At 41.3% G+C, this 19646-nt stretch overlaps 1 protein-coding gene across 1 annotated transcript in view; it reads left to right on the forward strand.

The window, feature by feature from the left end:
* Positions 1-14560, forward strand: part of LOC114669313 (stonustoxin subunit alpha-like) — an 81277-nt gene extending 66717 nt beyond the window's left edge. The window contains exons 6-7 of the mRNA XM_051921885.1: positions 9084-9257; positions 14330-14560. Of these exons, the coding sequence (XP_051777845.1) occupies positions 9084-9257; positions 14330-14429 (274 nt within the window). The 3' untranslated portion in view covers positions 14430-14560. The remainder of the gene's footprint in view (positions 1-9083; positions 9258-14329) is intronic.
* The last annotated feature ends 5086 nt before the right edge of the window (positions 14561-19646 follow it).

Consider the following 19646-nt stretch of genomic DNA (forward strand, 5'->3'; position numbering starts at 1 on the left):
AGTGCTGGTGCCTTGCAGTGTGGAGATGACGGTTCAAGCCCAGTGCTCTCTGTGTGGAGCTCATGTGTCTTCCACAGTCAAAGAACATGAAGGTTATAGGACTTGGTGTCGTTGAAGTAGACCTGTGTGTGTGTGTGTGTGTGTGTGTGTGTGTGTGTGTGTGTGTGCGTGTGTGTGTGTGTGTGTGTGTGTGTGTGCGTGTGTGTGTGTGTGTGTGTGTGTGTGTGTGTGTGTGTGTGTGTGTGTGTGTTCACCTTGTAATGGACTGGTGCCCTGCCCTGTCCAGGTGTTGATCCTGCTTTGTACCTAATGACTGATATGACAAACCTTGTCCGCTACAAGAGATGGACGTCTGAGGTGAAATCCGTTAGTAGCTGTGTTATTTATTTTATTTATTTTTTTAATAATTCCTAGGTATCCCGTATTTACTCAACCTGGGGGGCGTTCAATTATAGAATATAAAAGCATATATAAGCATGAGTAGCAGGAGAAAGACTCCGAAAGAAATGGAAAAGACAGCTAAAGCGTCATCCAAATCTAAACAGATATTCAAGTTCAAGCTCAAGGTACGTCCTGTCAGAGACTGACTTGGAATGGATAGGGGAAAGCACAGATACTCCAGGACTTGACACTGCTGCATCATCTCCAACCATGAGCGAAAGTAGGAGCAAATGTGCAAGTGAATCAGACCAGGAGAACTCGTCGATTCTAGAAGGCTCAGTAAAACTGAAAATGGCCTTACTTTCCGCATTGTCATCTATCCCTCGTGAGCCAATAACATCGGCTGCAACTGGGCTTGCTACTTGACCCGCAGAATTCGGGGAAGACCAAAATGATCTGTCTGAGCTGAAGGCAATGATCAACAAAATGGCCATCGGTCAAAACATAATAGAGCTCAAGGATAATATAAAGAAGGATATAAATGATATAAGGAAAGAAATAAAGGACATACACAAGACTAACAAGAAGCTGCTTCAGCATATGAAAGACCAAGAAACTCGTTTAAATAAACACTTTGAGGCAGCCATTAAAAGTATGCTAGAAAAAAACGAAGGAAAAAATACAGGAAAATGCATCTAAATTTGAGAATAAACTAAGAGCAGACCCCTGTGACCCTGTGTTAGGTTATAACGGGTTGGACAATGACTGACTGACTGACTGACTTGGAGCATTTGGTGCTCAGTTAGAAGACGTTAAGCAAACGTTCACGACTTGAAATAGCGGAACAACTGGCATCTAACCTGACAAAAAAGCAGCAGCTGCAAATTCCAAATGCAAAGTGTTTGGAGACAAACTCACTGCACTGGAAGATGGATGCAGAAGGAATAATATCAGAATTGAAGGTCTTCTTGAGAATCGTGAAAGTCCAAACTCAGTGAAATACGTAGCTGAGCTATTCTCTAAAATAATTGGAGAGAACTTCAAATCAGACACCAAGATAGTAGCAGGTTACCACATACGTGGATCGAATATCTCAAAGCCTAGGACTCTCATCGTGCGCTTTGAAAAATTACAGTTTAAATTACATACATACAATGTTACTTCTCAGACAGAAACAAGAGATTATACTGTATTTGAAAATATCCACATTCGTATTTTCCCTGATTTCTCACCCCTAACAGCTACTAAAAGTGACACATTTTACAGCATTAAACAGAAAGCCGAGATCAGATAGAGCCTCTTGTATCCTGCCAAACTGAAAGTGGACATTCAAGGCAAGTTCTAAGAGCTAAGAAAACTGATCTCGTCACTTTTTGAAAGACGATTGTGAGTCGCATCGTGTCTTGTCATGTCAAAGAAGATCTTACCAGCTGTAGGACCCATTCACAACGAAACTCATTCCATAATTATACATTCTATTTCATTATCTGCCATCTTTTATGTTTTAATTACAATTATATGAGTGTGTGTATGTATGTGGAAATTTTTTCCTTCATAGTGAACTGTTTAACATCATATGCTTGGCTTATTGTATTAGGGCTTATTATCAAACATTATCTGCTTATCCAGGTCTAATGTTTAACATCATTCCCTGGGTTTACTCTCTCAAACTGTTTTAAGATTACATTTTATGTTTATAGTATTTGGACTGAACTGTCAATAGATATCTTTATTTTAATCATCATGAGCCGCTGCTGGGTGGCTTGTTTTGTTTTGGATGTGCTCTGTCTCTAAGTATGTCAGAGGACTGGGACTTTGGGAAGTGTGGTTTAGCTTCACGTGAGGAGACAAAATGGGGTGGGGGTGGGGGGGTGGGGGGGGACAGGGGGCCTAAAGAAAGAGAGCAAGCTGTTACTTATCTGTCCTTTTAATCCAAATAGTGATAAGTGCCAATGTAACAATAGGCTTCATGTCAATACCTCCTGGAAAAATTGGAAATTAAGGTTAAATCTGTCTTATGTAATAATGTACTACAGTCTTAAACTAAGACTACAGAATGTCAACAAAAGAATTTCAAAAGATCTCTGGCCTCAGAATTAATTAGACTAAAAGTTTGCTATTCCTATTGATCTCTCAAGCACACAATATTAGATTGGACATCTTCTCTTCTATCATCGCAGATCAGTTTAAATACTGATGGGTAAACAACAGAAGTAAACATAAAGCTCTTTATCAACAAAATTTCACCATCTGTATGGAAAAACTTAAGCAATATTGATAGTCCACCCTTCATCTCACTTTAGCTGGAAGAATTAACAATGCTAAGATGAATATCCTTCCTAAGCTTCTTTTTTTATTTGAATTCATTCCAATATACATCAATAAATCATTTTTTTAAGAATTTAGATTCAACCATAACCTCATTTATTTGGAATTCAAAATCCACTTATCAAAAGAGCGACCCTACAAAGACCTAAGGTAGAAGGTGGCATGGCTCTACCTAACTTTCAATTTTATTACTGAGGAGAAAATAAAAAAACTATAAAAACCTGGACATGGACACAAACAGATGAACACACACAGGCTTGGTCCACAATAGAAATAAAATCCTGCTTCACTTCTTTATATTCCTTGCTTTGTACCCCAATAAGTACAAGTTATCACCAATATGCTAACAACCCAAATGTGCTTCACTCACTCAGAATATGGAACCAATGTAGGAAGTACTTTTAAGATGAAGAAGCTGTCGCACTTCTGCACGATGACCGACTTCTTCCTCCTTCTCTCAAATGTATGCAGTTTTTAATGTCTGGAAAACATTCAGGATAAAATCATTTAGAGATCTGTACATAAACAATGTCTTTACATCCTATGAACAATTACACTCCAAATTTAACTTTCCAAGAACACATATGTTTCACTACCTTCAAATTAGAAACTTTGTTAAACAGAACCTGCCCGATTTTCCTCTCCTCCCACTTACTTCTAATCCGGAAAAAATATTGATCAGTCTTGATGACTCAGACAGCATTTTTTTAATATATAAAAATATTTTACAATGCCTTCCTTTCAAAGATCCCAGAGTACAGTGGGAAAAGGATCTCTCACTCAACATCTCAGAAAAGGAGTGGAAGGCAGCAATGCAGAGAATTCACTCAAGCTCCATATGTGCAAAGCATAGAATTATTAAACTCAAAATTATATATCAGTTGCATTTGTCTTGTTTAAAATTGTCTAAAAAGATACAACCTGCGAACATTGCAATCAAGTTCCAGCCTCACTGGGTCACATCCTTTGGGCCTGAACCAAATTAACATCATTCTGGAACAAAATCTTTAAGTGCCTCTCAGACAGCCTTGGTGTCACAATCCCTCCTAATCCACTAACAGCTGTGTTTGGTGGGCTCACAGAGGGGCTTAAAGTGGAGAAGGACACACAAACTGTAATCACCTTTACTACACTATTGGCACGTAGACTTACCTCACTTAACTGGAAGAATCCTAACTCTCCTCTTTTAAGTCAGTGGGTGACTGATGTTACATATTATTAGAAACTGGAAAAAAATCAAATTCTCACTTAGAAGATCTGTGCAGAACTCTTTAAAAACCTGGCAGGATCTGATCAATAACATTTGAGAATAAGCATTTTATTTCAGGAAGCAGATTCTCTTCCCCTTTTAATTCTATTTATTTACTTACTTATCTTTTCTACTATTAAAGTTTCACTCTCTTGTCCCAGTTCTCTTTCTCATGGTTTGACTTGAGTTGAACCCAGTTTTGGAAAATTTGACTTGCTTGTATGGAATGTTGTTTGATTTTAATAAATTCAATAAAATGATAAAAAAATAAAATCCTCAGCCGCCTTTCCCTGATAAGCGGGTTGAGAGAACAGACAGACAGACAGATGGACAGATCTCTGATCTCACACTCATATGATTTGTGTTGTGTATGTCAGTGTTTCTATTTGAGGTGTTGGTGCTCATGTTATATTCATACTTTTTTAATAGAAATCTTTAATTTCATGTGAAGTACACAGGCCTGCTAATTTGTTTGCACTGCTTGTATTGTAACATTCAGCGGCACTTTAAGAATTGTTTTGCGTATTTGCACTTCATTTTTCTTCATCCTTGTAATAACATGGAGTTGATAGTTTAGAAATGTAATTATAAATGTAACAAATGTTTAAAAACTATTTATGATTCCTGTAAATTTAAGAAATAGCAATAAATTTGGTGTAAAACACATTATGACTTTTTTGGGACTTGACATTTAAGACTCGTAACTTGCCCTTCTTGACTTGAGACTTACTTGTTATTTGACAAACAGGTGATTTGTCCCAAAATCCATAAAGAGTCATTCAGACGTCCTGCTGGATCCACACCTTCAGAGAATTCCAACTGACACAGAGCTAAATGGTGAGGGTATCACATTGGCGACTCTAATAAAGTGTCCCCTGAGGGTCCGCTCTCACATTTTTGAGGACTTTGCACTGATGTTACACACCAGCTGAGCAGATCTGCTCTCCTTTGTCCAATTCACAGCGGCCATGTCCCTTTGTATTTGCACTCCCACAGGCCTCTCACCCGCTGTACACACAGGGGTCCCTGTTACAATAACGCTTTGTCTATGATGTGGTCATCAAACGTGTAATATTTAAATAGGTGTGGTGTGTTAATGTTGGATATTATAGCTAAGATGAAGCTTTTTAAGAGAGTAAAATACGTAAATAAGTATGTGGAGCTCATAAGGAAAGGCTGACATGGTGTGTGATGGGCACTCATTGCTGCCCTGAGACTCAGCTCAGAATAAGAAGGAGTGGAAAATGAATGTTTATTTCAATATTCATTTGAGTTAAACAAACATCAGAAACTTCACTCAAACTAACAAATACATTATTGACTGGTCAGCAGAGACACACAGCATGATGGGAGGTCATTAAGATTGGACTGTCCACTGCTTGTCATTTTACTTCTCCATTTTCCAGTTTGGTTTAATGTTTTTTAGTTTTTGACATTAAGATTTCCAAACCAGGCTAGCAGCTTATACAGTGAGGACATAAGTATTTGAACACCCTGCGATTTTGCAAGTTCTCCCAAGTTCTCTGTATTGCAGTGCTGCACATAAGTATTTGAACACCTGGCAATCAGCAAGAATTCTGGCTCTCAAAGACCTGTTACTCTGCCTTTAAGAAGTCCACCTCTACTCCACTTAGTAATCGTAATTAGTAGCATCTGAGCTCTTTAAAGACACCTGTCCACCACACAGTCAGTCAGACTCCAACTACTACCATGAGCAAGACCACAGAGCTGTCAAAAGACACCAGAGACAAAACTGAGACCTCCACAAGGCTGGAAAGGGCTACGGGGCAATTGTCAAGCAGCTTGGTGAAAACAGATCAACTGTTGAAGCAATTGTCAGAAAATGGAAGAAGCTATAGACGACTGTCAGTATCCCTCGGACTGGGGCTCCATGCAAGATCTCACCTCATGGGGTATCACAGATGATAAGAAAGATGAGGAATAAGCCCAGAACTACACGAGAGGAGCTGGTCAATGACATGAAGAGAGCTGGGACCACAGTTTCAAAGGTCACTGTCGGTAGAACACTATGCCATCATGGTTTCAAATCACGCATTGCACGGAAGGTTCCCCTGCTCAAGTCATCACATGTCCAGGCCCGTCTGAAGTTTGCCAATGACCATCTGGATGATCCAGAGGAGGCATGGGAGAAAATCATGTAGTCAGATGAGACCAAAATAGAACTTTTTGGTCTAACCTTCACTCACCGTGTTTGGAGGAAAAAGAAGGAGGAGTTGCATCCCAAGAACACCATCCCTACTGTGAAGCATGGGGGTGGAAACATCATGCTTTGGGGGTGCTTTTCTGCGAAGGGGACAGGACGACTGTACTGTATTAAGGAGAGGATGAATGGGGCCATGTATTGTGAGATTTTGAGCAACAACCTCCTTCCCTCAGTCAGAGCACTGAAGATGGGTTGTGGCTGGGTCTTCTAACATGACAATGACCCGAAGCACACAGCCAGGATAACCAAGGAGTGGCTCCGGAAGAAGCATATCAAGGTTCTGGAGTGGCCTAGCCAGTCTCCAGACCTAAATCCGATCAAAAATCTTTGGAGGGAGCAGAAACTCCGTGTTGCTCAGCGCCAGCCCCGGAACCTGACAGATCTAGAGGAGATCTGTGTGGAGGAGTGGGCCAAAATCCCTGTTGCAATGTGTGTACAAACCTGGTCAAGAACTACGGGTAACGTTAATTGCAAACAAAGGCTTCTGTACCAAATATTAACACTGATTCTGTACAAATCATACAATGTGATTTCCTGAATTTTTTTTTTGTTACATTCTGTCTCTCACAGTGGGAATGCACCTACAATGTGAATTTCAGACCACTCCATGATTTCTAAGTGGGAGAACTTGCAAAATCGCAGGGTGTTCAAATACTTATGTTCCTCACTGTAAATACAAACAGACTCAATACAAGATTTATAAAAGAGTGTCATCATTGAAGGACTCACATTACAAAGATTCTGTTTCCTTAAACAGTGGAGCTGCTGCTGTCCCTTTGTGCTGATGGCTTCTGTGTTTCCCTTAAAAGTCAGCTCAATGTCTTTCATTGTCCTCAGATATTTATGACTGTCAATGATCTCCACTGCCTGCCTTTTGGTGATTGTTTCTTGTTGGTGTCTGGTGCTGCTTATAAGTTTGATTATTAGTAGAAAAGACTCATCATACCAGTTCACAAAGTCATCTCCCACTGGACCAGGACTGGTTTCATTCACACTCAGTAGGCTAACAATCACTGAGTCATCAGCACATATTAATATGAACTTGTCCTCAAATTTACCGACAGCACCATTAGTGAAGAGGAGTACAAAAGTGTTGAAAGAACAGACATGAGGGGACCTGTGGATGAGGACAACATGTCAGACAGACAGCCATTGACTTTCACACTTCAGGTTTTGTCTCTTAAAAATTCAATCAGCCATCCTAACAAACTGAACTCAAAATTAAATTCTTTAATAATTTCTGTTCAAGAAGGTGAGGCTGAATGGTGTTAAAAGCTGAAGAGAAGTCTACAAACAGGAGCCTCAGATGAGCCTTGGTGCTCTACAAGGGGTTACAAGAGATGAAGTAAAGTGACATAAGAACATAAGACACTTGACAAGCGAGAGGAGACCATTCAGTCCATCAAGCCTGTTTGTTTAGCTAAGCTCATGCAGATTCCTTCTTAAAGGTCATCAAGGTTTCTGCTTCAACTCCATGTCTTGGTAGTTTGTTCAGAGTCCCACAACTCTTTTTGTGTTCTTGCATCAATTTTAAATGCACTTTCTGTTAATTGCCAATAATGTCCTTGAGTATGTGACTTACACTTAACTTGAAAGAATTCTGCTGGATCTCCATTATCAATTCCTTTGAGGATTTTAAATACCTGGATGAGGTCCCCACACAGTCTCCTCTGCTCAGACTAAGCAGGTTTAATTCTCTGAGTCTGTCACAGTAGGACATGTCCAACCACAATAACAACATTTATTTATAGAGCACATTTTCATACAAATAATGGAGCTCAAAGTGCTTTATATGATGAAGAAAGAGAAAAAGACAAAATAAATAACAATTAAAATTAGGGAACACTAATTAACATAAAATAAAAGTAAGGTCCGATGGCCAGGGAGGACAGAAAAAACAAAGAAAAACTCCAGGTGGCTGGAAAAAAAATAAAATCTCCATGGGGTCTGAGGCCATGAGACCACCCAGCCCCCTCTAGGCATTCTACCTAACATCAATGACCTCAGTCAGTCCTCGTGGTATTCAGGGTTCACATGGAAGAACTTGATGATGACGGCCCCATAATGCACTTGGTTGCTCTGCTCTTCATATCTTCAAATGCTGTTATGTCTGAGGAGACCAGAATATTCAACAGTTTTTATGATATAGCCTCACATTTTAAATTATCTTTTTAATTGCTTCTGTACATTACTTAGACAATGAAAATGTTGTGTCAACATAAACCCCTAAATGCTTTTCAGAGGTCTCCTCCTGTAGCTCAGTGTCTCCCATTTTGTATTTATATTTGGCTGAACTGAATCACTCAGGTGAATAGAAGACGCATCGGGACGACAGCAAGTGAAGTGAAAAAGTATCACCAAAATAATACAAACAAATAAAAGAGGAGGCTCCATAACACTTCAGGGACACAGATATTCCTTTATTCTTGTTCAGAAAATGAACTCATAATAAAAATTAATCATAAAATTAAAAAGAAACTTCAACAAAGACGAAGACAAACAGACCTGCTGCTGGTCACCACTAGAGTTGCCAGTCCTGAGTGGCAAATGACAGACAAGAATTCCAGTTTGTCATCCTCACCCCATGGTCACCTGTGACAAGTCCGTCTAGTCACTTCAGTGCAGGATGCCGTCAGTCTCATATCTGTGATGTTCTTATCCAGTGTTGATGTCCACATGTCAGTCTGAATGACTTGGCACCAGTCAGTCCAGTGTGAAGGCAGGAGACCCTGTCAGGTATATAGCGCCTTACTTTATAAGAATAGCAGTGGTCTCGTGTTCACACTGCACTTCAGTGAAAAGTCAGAATACAAGTGGCCATTGAACCTTTGTGTTGTTTGTCCTTCTGTCTGTCTGCCTGTCTCTCCTCATGTCCTCACTTCTCTCTCTTCTTCTCAACAGCCTGCCTTCTTGTGGTCTCACCTCCAGATGTTGCTCAGCTCTCTCCTCAGCTCTTTCTGCTCCACAATCACGACTGACTGAACTGGACCTGAGGGACAACAACATGGAGGATTCAGGAGTGGATCAGCTGTGTGAGGGGCTGAGGAGTGAAAACTGCAAATTAGAGAAACTGACGTAAGTGAACAACATGTGTGTGTGTGTCTGTGTGTGTGTGTCTGTGTGCGTGTCTGTGTGTGTCTGTGTGTGTGTGTCATTAATTTTATTTCTTGTCACATTATCGCTCTGACTTTTCCACTCCCACAACACAAACGCTGTGTTTAATCAGGACAGACTGCAGTGTCCCTTATGGACAGACAGATTGACGTGAGGTGACACAACTGCAGATTTCCTTTAATAATTCAATTCATAAAGACAGCATTGTGACCCTGAGCCCCTCCACCACACTGGTTACTCTCCTCATCCTCTCTGCCCAGACTGTTGTTTTATTTCTTGTCCCACAAGCCCACACTGTCCATTCTTTATTTTAATCTCGTATTTGTTCCTGTCCTCCATTGTCACTTTCCCCCTTACACTCCTCTGATGTCCTCACTAAAGTTTGTTAAAAATCACTAAAATAGAATAAGGAGGAGAAACACAATCAGTGTGAGGAGAAGAGACGACTAAAGTGACAGAAGACAAAGAGGAGTGGACAGCTAGAGCTGGACTGGAGTGACAGATAAGGACAAGGAGAATATAAAGTGCTGCGGATTTCCTTTGTCATCATTTTGATCAAATCACTTATGGGCAGAGTTGGAAATGGACAGCCGTGGCCAGAAGTCATGGGGTCTCTTCACAATCCACTCAGACCACCTGTGCCCACTGGACTGGACTTTGGACTGCTGACAGTCCATGTGAAGCTCATCCTCCTGTTTTATTAAAAATTAATAGAAGGAATAAGAAAACTGAGCTCAACATCACTGAGGTGTTTTGTGGACAAAGATCAGCTGATCAATGTCACAGATCAGTGTGTGAGGTCTGAGTGGCTGAGGACAGAAGTTTCACATGTCAGTCTTGCCCCCCATGTCCATCATGTCATCATTCCTAAAGTCAGGTCCAGTGTTTGTCCTTTTATGCCAACAGTGTGTCATCGTCATCATCTAATTACTGTGACATGAGGAGAGTCCATCGTGACAAACAGCTGAGTGTTAAGCTCTGCAGTGACCAGAATGTCTAACAGTTGTCTTTCCATGATGTCCTACAAATCAGACAAAATGTCTACACATCCTGAGTCCTGAATGACACAAAGAAATCCCACTTTGTCACAAAATCTCCCCCCCAGAAAAAAATTTCACCTTCTACAAGTCCATGCGGCCTCTCAAGTGCAGGATGCTGTCAGTCTCATTTCTTTGAAGTCACTCACAGCTGACTGAACTGAGCCTGAGCTACAACAGACTGGGACATTCAGGAATGTGTCAGCTGTGTGAGGGTCTGCAGACCCCAAACTGTAAATTAAAGACACTGAAGTGAGTAAACAGGGTGAGGTGTGTGGGGTTATGAAGTCACAGCTGACCACCTGATAGACGGACTGATCACAGAACACCACATGGACTGACTAATGGAAGGAGAAGGACAGGCAATGGGACAGGAAGGACAAAGAGCAGTGGACAAGTGGAGCTGGATGGAGGCGACAGACTGGGAGGACAACAAAAATAATGAGAGACGACAGAAGGAGAACAACAAAGAGGAGGAGTGTGAGATGAGCTGAGAAAAGGAAGAGTAGAAAAGGTGGGCAGACAGAGGGACAAGGACACAGGGAGGAGAGGTGACAGGATCAGGACAGCAGGCAGAGTGGACAGGAGGAGAGGGTGGACAGTGTTATGGTGGTCACTTGGAACTAACAAGACAGAGAAGAGCCAATGTCAGTGGACAGGGTGATGAGGGGACAAGAAGAAGAAACAAGAAGACAGAAAATGAGAGAAGACAGGAGAGTGAGGAGAAGTGGAAAAGAAAATAATAAAGAGAGAGACTGAACATTAATTAAGAGACCACAGAGGGGTCAACACCATGTCACCTGGACAGACCACCTTCTGTTGTGATTGCTCTAACAGCACAATATAACAAATGGATGAGGCGTCTAGAATAGCCCACCAAACAAATGTCACCGTCAGGCAGGCCCACCTCAGGCAAACAGGAGGCTTCAGAAAGGAGCTCAGGCTTTTAAATTGCAAATAAAATCAAAAAGAGTCTCAGAGGCGTGAAGTGAGTCTGACCAGAGGGAGAACTGTGAAAACTCCAGCTGGAGCAGAGACAAGTCCACAAGTGGTCTTCATAAAAAAAGAGCCAAAGGGGCTGCCAAAGGCAATCCAAAGCTAACAACATTCAAAAAGCACAAACTGTAAGAGAATCTAAACTCAAGAGCCAAAGGTTCAAAGACAATAATCAGAATTAAAAACAAAAGAGCAAAATACTCACAAAGACCACCAATCACCAGAGCAGTCAAATGAGCCGCAGCCTTTAGAGAGTTGGGGGGGCAGGTGGTCCTGCGTCTTGGGATCAAACCACAAAATACAAGGAACGTGAGAGAACTGCAAGACACACACAGAGATACTAAATAATAACTAAATAGAATAAAAATAACAGATAATACAGAATTAAATAAATAATAAATGAACAGAACAACGTTATAAAAACAACGGAAAACAAGGAAGGAGAATAAAAAAAATAAAACTGTCAGCAGGAGCCACGGAGGACCCCCGGCCTGACTAGAACACCAGCACTGAGATGAAATGAAACCAAAAGGCCATCAGAGGATGGTGACCTGACTGGACAGTGAACTGAGTGACCAGCAGGGTGACACACATGTCATGTGACTTAGGGACACTGAGGAGAATTCTTTTTTTTTTTAAATATTTTTATTTTATTAATTTTCATTGTAATCATTCCATACAAACAGATCAATTCATAACCCAACAAATTTGAAGACAAATCAAACCCCACCCCTGAGAAGGAGAGCTTAGCTAAAGGAAAATTGCTTTAGGCTTTTTAATAAGGCAACATTAATCAAAAGAAGGGGAGAAGTAAATATCTATATAAATAAGAGATGGAGAAGGGAGTTAAATGCAATAATAGTTATTTCTCTTATTCTAAAATAATATTGATTAAATCCTGCCATGTTTTGAAAAAATGTTGTACAGATCCTCTAACTGAGAATTTGATTTTTTCCAATTTTAAATAATATAAAACATCGGTTTCCCACTGACTTATCAGAGGAAAATTAGGATTCTTCCAATTTAACAAAATAAGTCTGCGTGCCAAGAGTGTAGTGAATGCAATCACAGTTTGCTTGTCCTTCTCCACTTCAAGTCCATCTGGAAAAACACCAAACACAGCTGTTAGTGGGTTAGGAGAGATTGTGACCCCAAGGCTGTCTGAGAGGCACTTAAACATTTTTGTCCAGAATGATGTTAGTTTAGTGCAGGCCCAGAACATGTGACCTAGTGAGGCAGGAGCTTGGTTGCAGCGTTCGCAGGTTGGATCCTGGCCTGGAAACATTTTGGACAGTTTTAAGCGAGACAGATGAGCTCGATATATAATTTTTAGTTGAATAATTCTATGCTTTGCGCATATAGAACTCGAGTGAATTCTCTGCTTTGCTACCTTCCACTCCTTTTCTGATATATTGATTAAGAGATCTTCTTCCCAATGTCCTCTTGGATCTTTGAAAGGTAGGGACTCTAATAAGAATTTATATATTGCGGAAATAGTGTTTGTTTCCTCGAAATTGAGCAGTATTTTTTCCACCATTGTGGAGGGTGCAAGGTGGGGGAAAACGGGCAATTTCTGTTTAACAAAATTTCTAATTTGAAGATAGTAAAAGAAATGTGTAGTTGGGAGGTTGAATTGTTCAAAAGATGTAAATATGTTGTCTATATAAAGATCTCTGAGCATTTTAATCCCAAAACTTTTCCAGGTATTAAAAACTGGATATACTTGCGAAGGTTGAAAGAGGTGGTTCTCTTGCAGAGGTGCCACTGATAAAAGATTTTCCATCTTAAAATGCTTTCTAATTTGGTTCCATATTCTGAGTGAGTAAAGCACAATTGGGTTATTAGTATATTTGCGATAACTTTCATTTATTGGAGCGCAGAGCAGGGAATATAAAGAAGTACTGCAGGATTTTACTTCTATTGCAGACCAAGCCTGTGTATGTTCATTTATTTGTGTCCAGGTTTTTATGGCTTGTATGTTTGCTGCCCAGTAATAAAACTGAAAATTAGGTAAAGCCATGCCACCTTCTGCCTGAGGTCTTTGTAGGGTCGCTCTTCAGATACGTGGGTGTTTTGAGTTCCAAATGAATGAGGTTATTGTTGAATCTAACTGTTTAAAAAACGATTTATTGATATATATTGGAATGTTTTGAAATAAAAAGAGAAGTTTAGGAAGGATATTAATCTTAACAATGTTAATTCTTCCGGCTAGAGTGAGATGAAGGGTTGACCATCTATGCAAGTCTTGCTTAATTTTTTCCATACAGACGCCAAAATTTTGTTGATAAAGAGCTTTATGTTTACTTGTGATATTTACCCCTAGGTATTTAAACTGATCTGCTATGGTAAAAGGTAGGGTGTCTAATCTAATATTATATGCTTGTGAATTCACTGGAAAGAGTATACTTTTATTCAGATTAATTCTAAGACCAGATATCTTTTGAAATTCTGTTAGTGCTGTTAGAACTGCAGGGACAGTGTTTTCTGGGTCTGATATATATAAGACCATATCATCTGCATATAGAGAAATTTTCTGTTCCAGTCCTTCTCTGACAATCCCCTTTATCTGATAAGAATTTCGGCAGTGAACCGCCAGTGGTTCAATGGCGATTGCAAACAGCAGTGGCGACAAGGGACATCCTTGTCTGGTACCACGTTCTAGTTTAAAGTAGTCTGAGCAAATGTTATTAATACAAACTGAAGCTTCTGGATTGGTATACAGTAGTTTGATCCAAGCACAAATATTCGGGCCAAACCCAAATTTGTCCAATGCAGTGAAAAGGTAATTCCATTCAATCATGTCAAATGCCTTTTCTGCGTCTAATGATAGTAATATCTCTGCGGTGTTTGATTTTGCTGCACTATCACAGTGACACACCCACTCAGGTCAACTTCCCAGAATTCTCCTCAGTTTCACCTGAGTGGGTGTGTCACTGTGATAGTGCAGTGTGTGAGGTGGGGTCCTCTTATGTTTGTAACTCACACTTGTGTCGTTTACAGGCTGCATGGTAATGAGGTCAGTGAGAGTGAGAAGAAGAACCTGAGGTCACTACAGGAGGAGCTGAATAGGACTGGACGGCAGGTGAATATCGACATATGAGAAGACTGGACATGCTGATCAACTGACCCCAGTGATGATGCCCCCTGTCCACTCTCTCTGAATTCTTCTCTTTATTCTTTTATAATCTCCTCAGCTCTCCTCCACATTTAATAAACTCTCCTTGTCTTCTTCTCAGCCTGTGTGCTTCTTCTTTAAACTCACTTGTGTTTCTCCACCCGGTCACCCTGAACTTGTCACCAAACTCCACAAGTTCAGACCAGAGCTTCACCAGCCAGAGAACCACAGTGGGAATTGTCCTCTAAAACCAGCTGGGGTCACAACGCCCACTGAGGTGAGCAGCAGGAGCAAACACGGGTGGACAGTCAAGTTGTAGGATGATGGAAAGTGAGGCCAATCCTGGCGTTGGTGACAAATTCTGGACAGGCACTAGGCCATCAAAGGTCAAGCTGATGGTCCTCTGAGCAGAAACCTCATAAACCTACTGTTCCTCAACATCATGTGTTGTTGTATGAACCTGTGTCTGCTCCACTCCTTGTTCACTGCCTCATTTGCACACAATTCACGTCTTCTTCTGTTTGTGACTGAACAGATTCTACCATGTGCTGATTTGGACTTCTGTGACACTTCAACACACACAAAGCTCAGGTCTCTTTGTCTTCTTTGTGATTCCCTAATTGTCACCTCGCTGCCACTTCTATTCATGTCCTCTTTAGAGAGCAGTGGCCTAAACAAGTGAGACAATTAAATAGAAATGAGAGCAAAAGGACAAGACGAGGAGAACTCAGGCCTGCTGGTCTAGAAAGTGCGAGGGACTGGAGGCCCACCCAGGGTTGAATCTTATGCATTGAACCCGCTGTTGACCTTGAACTGGACTGAGTGGGTTCAGAAAATGGAGGGATGAAGGACACCAAACACATAATAAGAAATAAGAGTGGAACTGGGATGAGAGTCCAATTACTGAGGGCCTGGATGATGGAGCGTGAGACCTCAGCTTGAAGGTGGGCATCTCCTAGACAACTGGACAAGGAGCAGAGTTTGGACAGATGGACTTTGAGTGTGACAGAGGAGAAGAGACAGAGAGACAAACAATGGTGCATGAAGAAGAACTACAAAGAGAATGATGGTTAGAGAGATAGGATAGATATGGGACAGATGGGGACAGAAGGGTTGAGTCAAATAGGACAGAGGGGGACAATAAATGGAGGAGAGAAGGAAGAGGCCATCGTAGCTCTTTTAGGGCGGGTGTTGACTTTTGTCGACAGGAGGGGTTGAGGGCGAATGTCGACAAAAGTCGACATCCAGGGATAGAGGGCGACAATCAGCTGTTAATGGCGACAAAACTCACTGTCACGTCGCAGGCATTCCCTCTGTGCTTGGAGGAATGCTAGACTCGTTGACTCGGCAGCTAATCCTTGCGTGTGCGTGAGTTGCGAAATGTTAGCAATGGCAAGATGGCATCGACATGTCACAAGGGAGCGAAGCGCGTGCAGAAAAGGAAACACTCGGCAGACAATGTTTTGCACATTATCGCGGAGATGGACTCTGATTTTTCAGAATTGGATTTTATTGACAGTGATCAGGAGATGGAGCAAGAGAGTGAGAAGCCAGCATCAGCTGATCCGCTGCCAGCTGATCGCATTCGCGCAGCCGATGCATCTACGGCAAGGTTCGCGTGGGAGGAATACACAAACATTGATCCGTGGGAGCCGAACTGGCTACCGGACTTCACAAGACAGCATGGCTTGCTGTTGGACACGACAGATCACCAGCTGCTGGACTATTTCACGCTGCTCTCTCCTGATGCTGCTTTTCAGCTACTGTCAGACGAGACAAACAGGTAGGCAGGGAATTTTTTTGAATTGCAGGCTGCGCTTGCATCGCATTCTCATTTTTCAAAATGGAAACCCACAACAAAAGACGAGATGAAACGCGCTGTGGCATTACAAATAGAGATGGGACAGAACTGGTGATATAACTTCAGGGAGCATTGGTCCAAATGTGCTTTGTCCCCTGGTGGCTTTGGACAGGTTATGCAGCGTGATGATAGGTACGTGATGCTGCAAAGTTTTATTCACTTCTGTAATAAACAGAAGCAAATCCCACGGGGTGAGCCAGGCTATAATGCCATGCATAAAGTTCAGCCCCTGCTTGACATTGTGGAACCAACATAGAAACAATTTGATCAGCCTGGCTGTGATTTGTCTGTGCATGAATCTGTGATAAAATAAAAGGGACACCTTTTTTTCTGCAAATATACAGTATGCCAGACAAGCCCACAAAGTATGGCATAAAGGATTTTGTACTGGCAGAAGCAAACACTGGTTTCTGCCTGAAAGTAATTACATATACAGGAAAGTATTTCTTTCAAAGAGAGAACTGTCCCTTGACAAGTCAGGTTGTGCAGGAGCTACTTCAGGGCTATGAACATTTGGGTCATGTTGTGTACATTTGGACAATTTTTATACATGCCCAGAATTGTTCATGGAGCTACAGAGCAGGGGAATTGGAGCTTGTGGCACAGTGAGGGTGAACAGGAGACACAGGCCAGACAGGCTGAAGAGGAAAAGAGGTGACAATACGGTTTTCATGCGGGCAGAAAACTTGGTGGCAGTGGCATGGCACGATGGCAAACAGGTGACTTGTCTCTCTACAGTACACACTAACAATATATGTGAGAAAGTGCAGCAACAGACAATTGAAAAATAGGCACCAAAGCAACACGTATGGTAAGGAGTGCAATGTGGCAATGACTGAAATTGGCTGCTTTGAGCGAGATCAGACTTTGCTGTGTAAAATGTACAGTGGTGTGAAAAACTATTTGCCCCCTTCCTGATTTCTTATTCTTTTGCATGTTTGTCACACAAAATGTTTCTGATCATCAAACACATTTAACCATTAGTCAAATATAACACAAGTAAACACAAAATGCAGTTTGTAAATGGTGGTTTTTATTATTTAGGGAGAAAAAAAATCCAAACCTACATGGCCCTGTGTGAAAAAGTAATTGCCCCCTTGTTAAAAAATAACCTAACTGTGGTGTATCACACCTGAGTTCAATTTCCGTAGCCACCCCCAGGCCTGATTACTGCCACACCTGTTTCAATCAAGAAATCACTTAAATAGGAGCTGCCTGACACAGAGAAGTAGACCAAAAGCACCTCAAAAGCTAGACATCATGCCAAGATCCAAAGAAATTCAGGAACAAATGAAAACAGAAGTAATTGAGATCTATCAGTCTGGTAAAGGTTATAAAGCCATTTCTAAAGCTTTGGGACTCCAGCAAACCACAGTGAGAGCCATTATCCACAAATGGCAAAAACATGGAACAGTGGTGAACCTTCCCAGGAGTGGCCGGCCGACCAAAATTACCCCAAGAGCGCAGAGACAACTCATCCGAGAGGTCACAAAAGACCCCAGGACAACGTCTAAAGAACTGCAGGCCTCACTTGCCTCAATTAAGGTCAGTGTTCACGACTCCACCATAAGAAAGAGACTGGGCAAAAAACGGCCTGCATGGCAGATTTCCAAGACGCAAACCATTGTTAAGCAAAAAGAACATTAGGGCTCGTCTCAATTTTGCTAAGAAACATCTCAATGTTTGCCAAGACTTTTGGGAAAATACCTTGTGGACTGATGAGTCAAAAGTTGAACTTTTTGGAAGGCAAATGTCCCGTTACATCTGGCGTAAAAGGAACACAGCATTTCAGAAAAAAGAACATCATACCAACAGTAAAATATGGTGGTGGTAGTGTGATGGTCTGGGGTTGTTTTGCTGCTTCACGACCTGGAAGGCTTGCTGTGATAGATGGAACCATGAATTTCTACTGTCTACCAAAAATCCTGAAGGAGAATGTCCGGCCATCTGTTCATCAACTCAAGCTGAAGCGATCTTGGGTGCTGCAACAGGACAATGACCCAAAACACACCAGCAAATCCACCTCTGAATGGCTGAAGAAAAACAAAATGAAGACTTGGAGTGGCCTAGTCAAAGTCCTGACCTGAATCCAATTGAGATGCTATGGCATGACCTTAAAAAGTCGGTTCATGCTAGAAAACCCTCAAATAAAGCTGAATTACAACAATTTTGCAAAGATGAGTGGGCCAAAATTCCTCCAGAGCGCTGTAAAAGACTCATTGCAAGTTATCACAAACGCTTGATTGCAGTTATTGCTGCTAAGGGTGGCCCAACCAGTTATTAGGTTCAGGGGGCAATTACTTTTTCACACAGGGCCATGTAGGTTTGGATTTTTTTTTCTCCCTAAATAATAAAAACCACCATTTACAAACTGCATTTTGTGTTTACTTGTGTTATATTTGACTAATCGTTAAATGTGTTTGATGATCAGAAACATTTTGTGTGACAAACATGCAAAAGAATAAGAAATCAGGAAGGGGGCAAATAGTTTTTCACACCACTGTATGTGATATGTATGTGAAATCATAGAGTATGCAGGCTCATACAACATGCAAGACAGTAACATTTGTCAAAAGTAAATATTTTTTGTTGATTTGATATGTTAAACAATTGCTTTGTGTTCTTTTTTTTAAAAAAAGTTAGTTTTTGGAAAAATATTCAGCCCTGGGAGAAAAGAAACAAAAAAAAAAAATTAGCCCTAAAAGAGTTAAAGTGAAACAAAGGAAAAACTGAGTCACATCAGAATAGAGCAGAGAGTTTGATTTCCAAGGTCATCTGCGTTGAAGGAGACATGATGTCCATCCGCACCCTCTTCTGTGCTGAGAAGGCTGAAGATTTTTGTGGACAAGAAGTTTATCCTCTGCGTCAGTTGTGGTTCAAGCAAATCCATGACATTAAACAGCCATTAAAGGTTATGCAGTAAAAAGATCCAAATAAAGACCGCAGTGGCAGAGATGGAAAGGTGTGGTGCATTCTGCATCATGGGGTATACCAGCCCAAGAAACACAAGGTGTGTGTGGTATTCAATTGTTCAGCTTCTTTTCAAAGGACCACACTAAATGAGCAGCTTTTTCAGAGGCCAGACCTTACTAGCACTCTGATTGTTGTCATTATGAGGCTCCGCCAAGAATCTGTGGCATTAATGGCTGATGTGGAAGCCATGTTCCTCCAGGTTAGTGTTCCTTCAGAGGATGTTGATTTACTCAGATTCTTACGGTGGCCAGATAGTTATATTAAAGGAATGCAAGTGCCATTGTTTGGTGCCACCTCCTCACCAAGCTGTGCTAGTTATGCTCTCAGACAATGTGCCGAGGACAGCAGGCATTTATTTGATGCTCCAT

The sequence above is a fragment of the Erpetoichthys calabaricus genome (genome assembly GCF_900747795.2).
Source record: "Erpetoichthys calabaricus chromosome 1 unlocalized genomic scaffold, fErpCal1.3 SUPER_1_unloc_3, whole genome shotgun sequence".
NCBI classification, from domain to species: domain Eukaryota; kingdom Metazoa; phylum Chordata; class Cladistia; order Polypteriformes; family Polypteridae; genus Erpetoichthys; species Erpetoichthys calabaricus.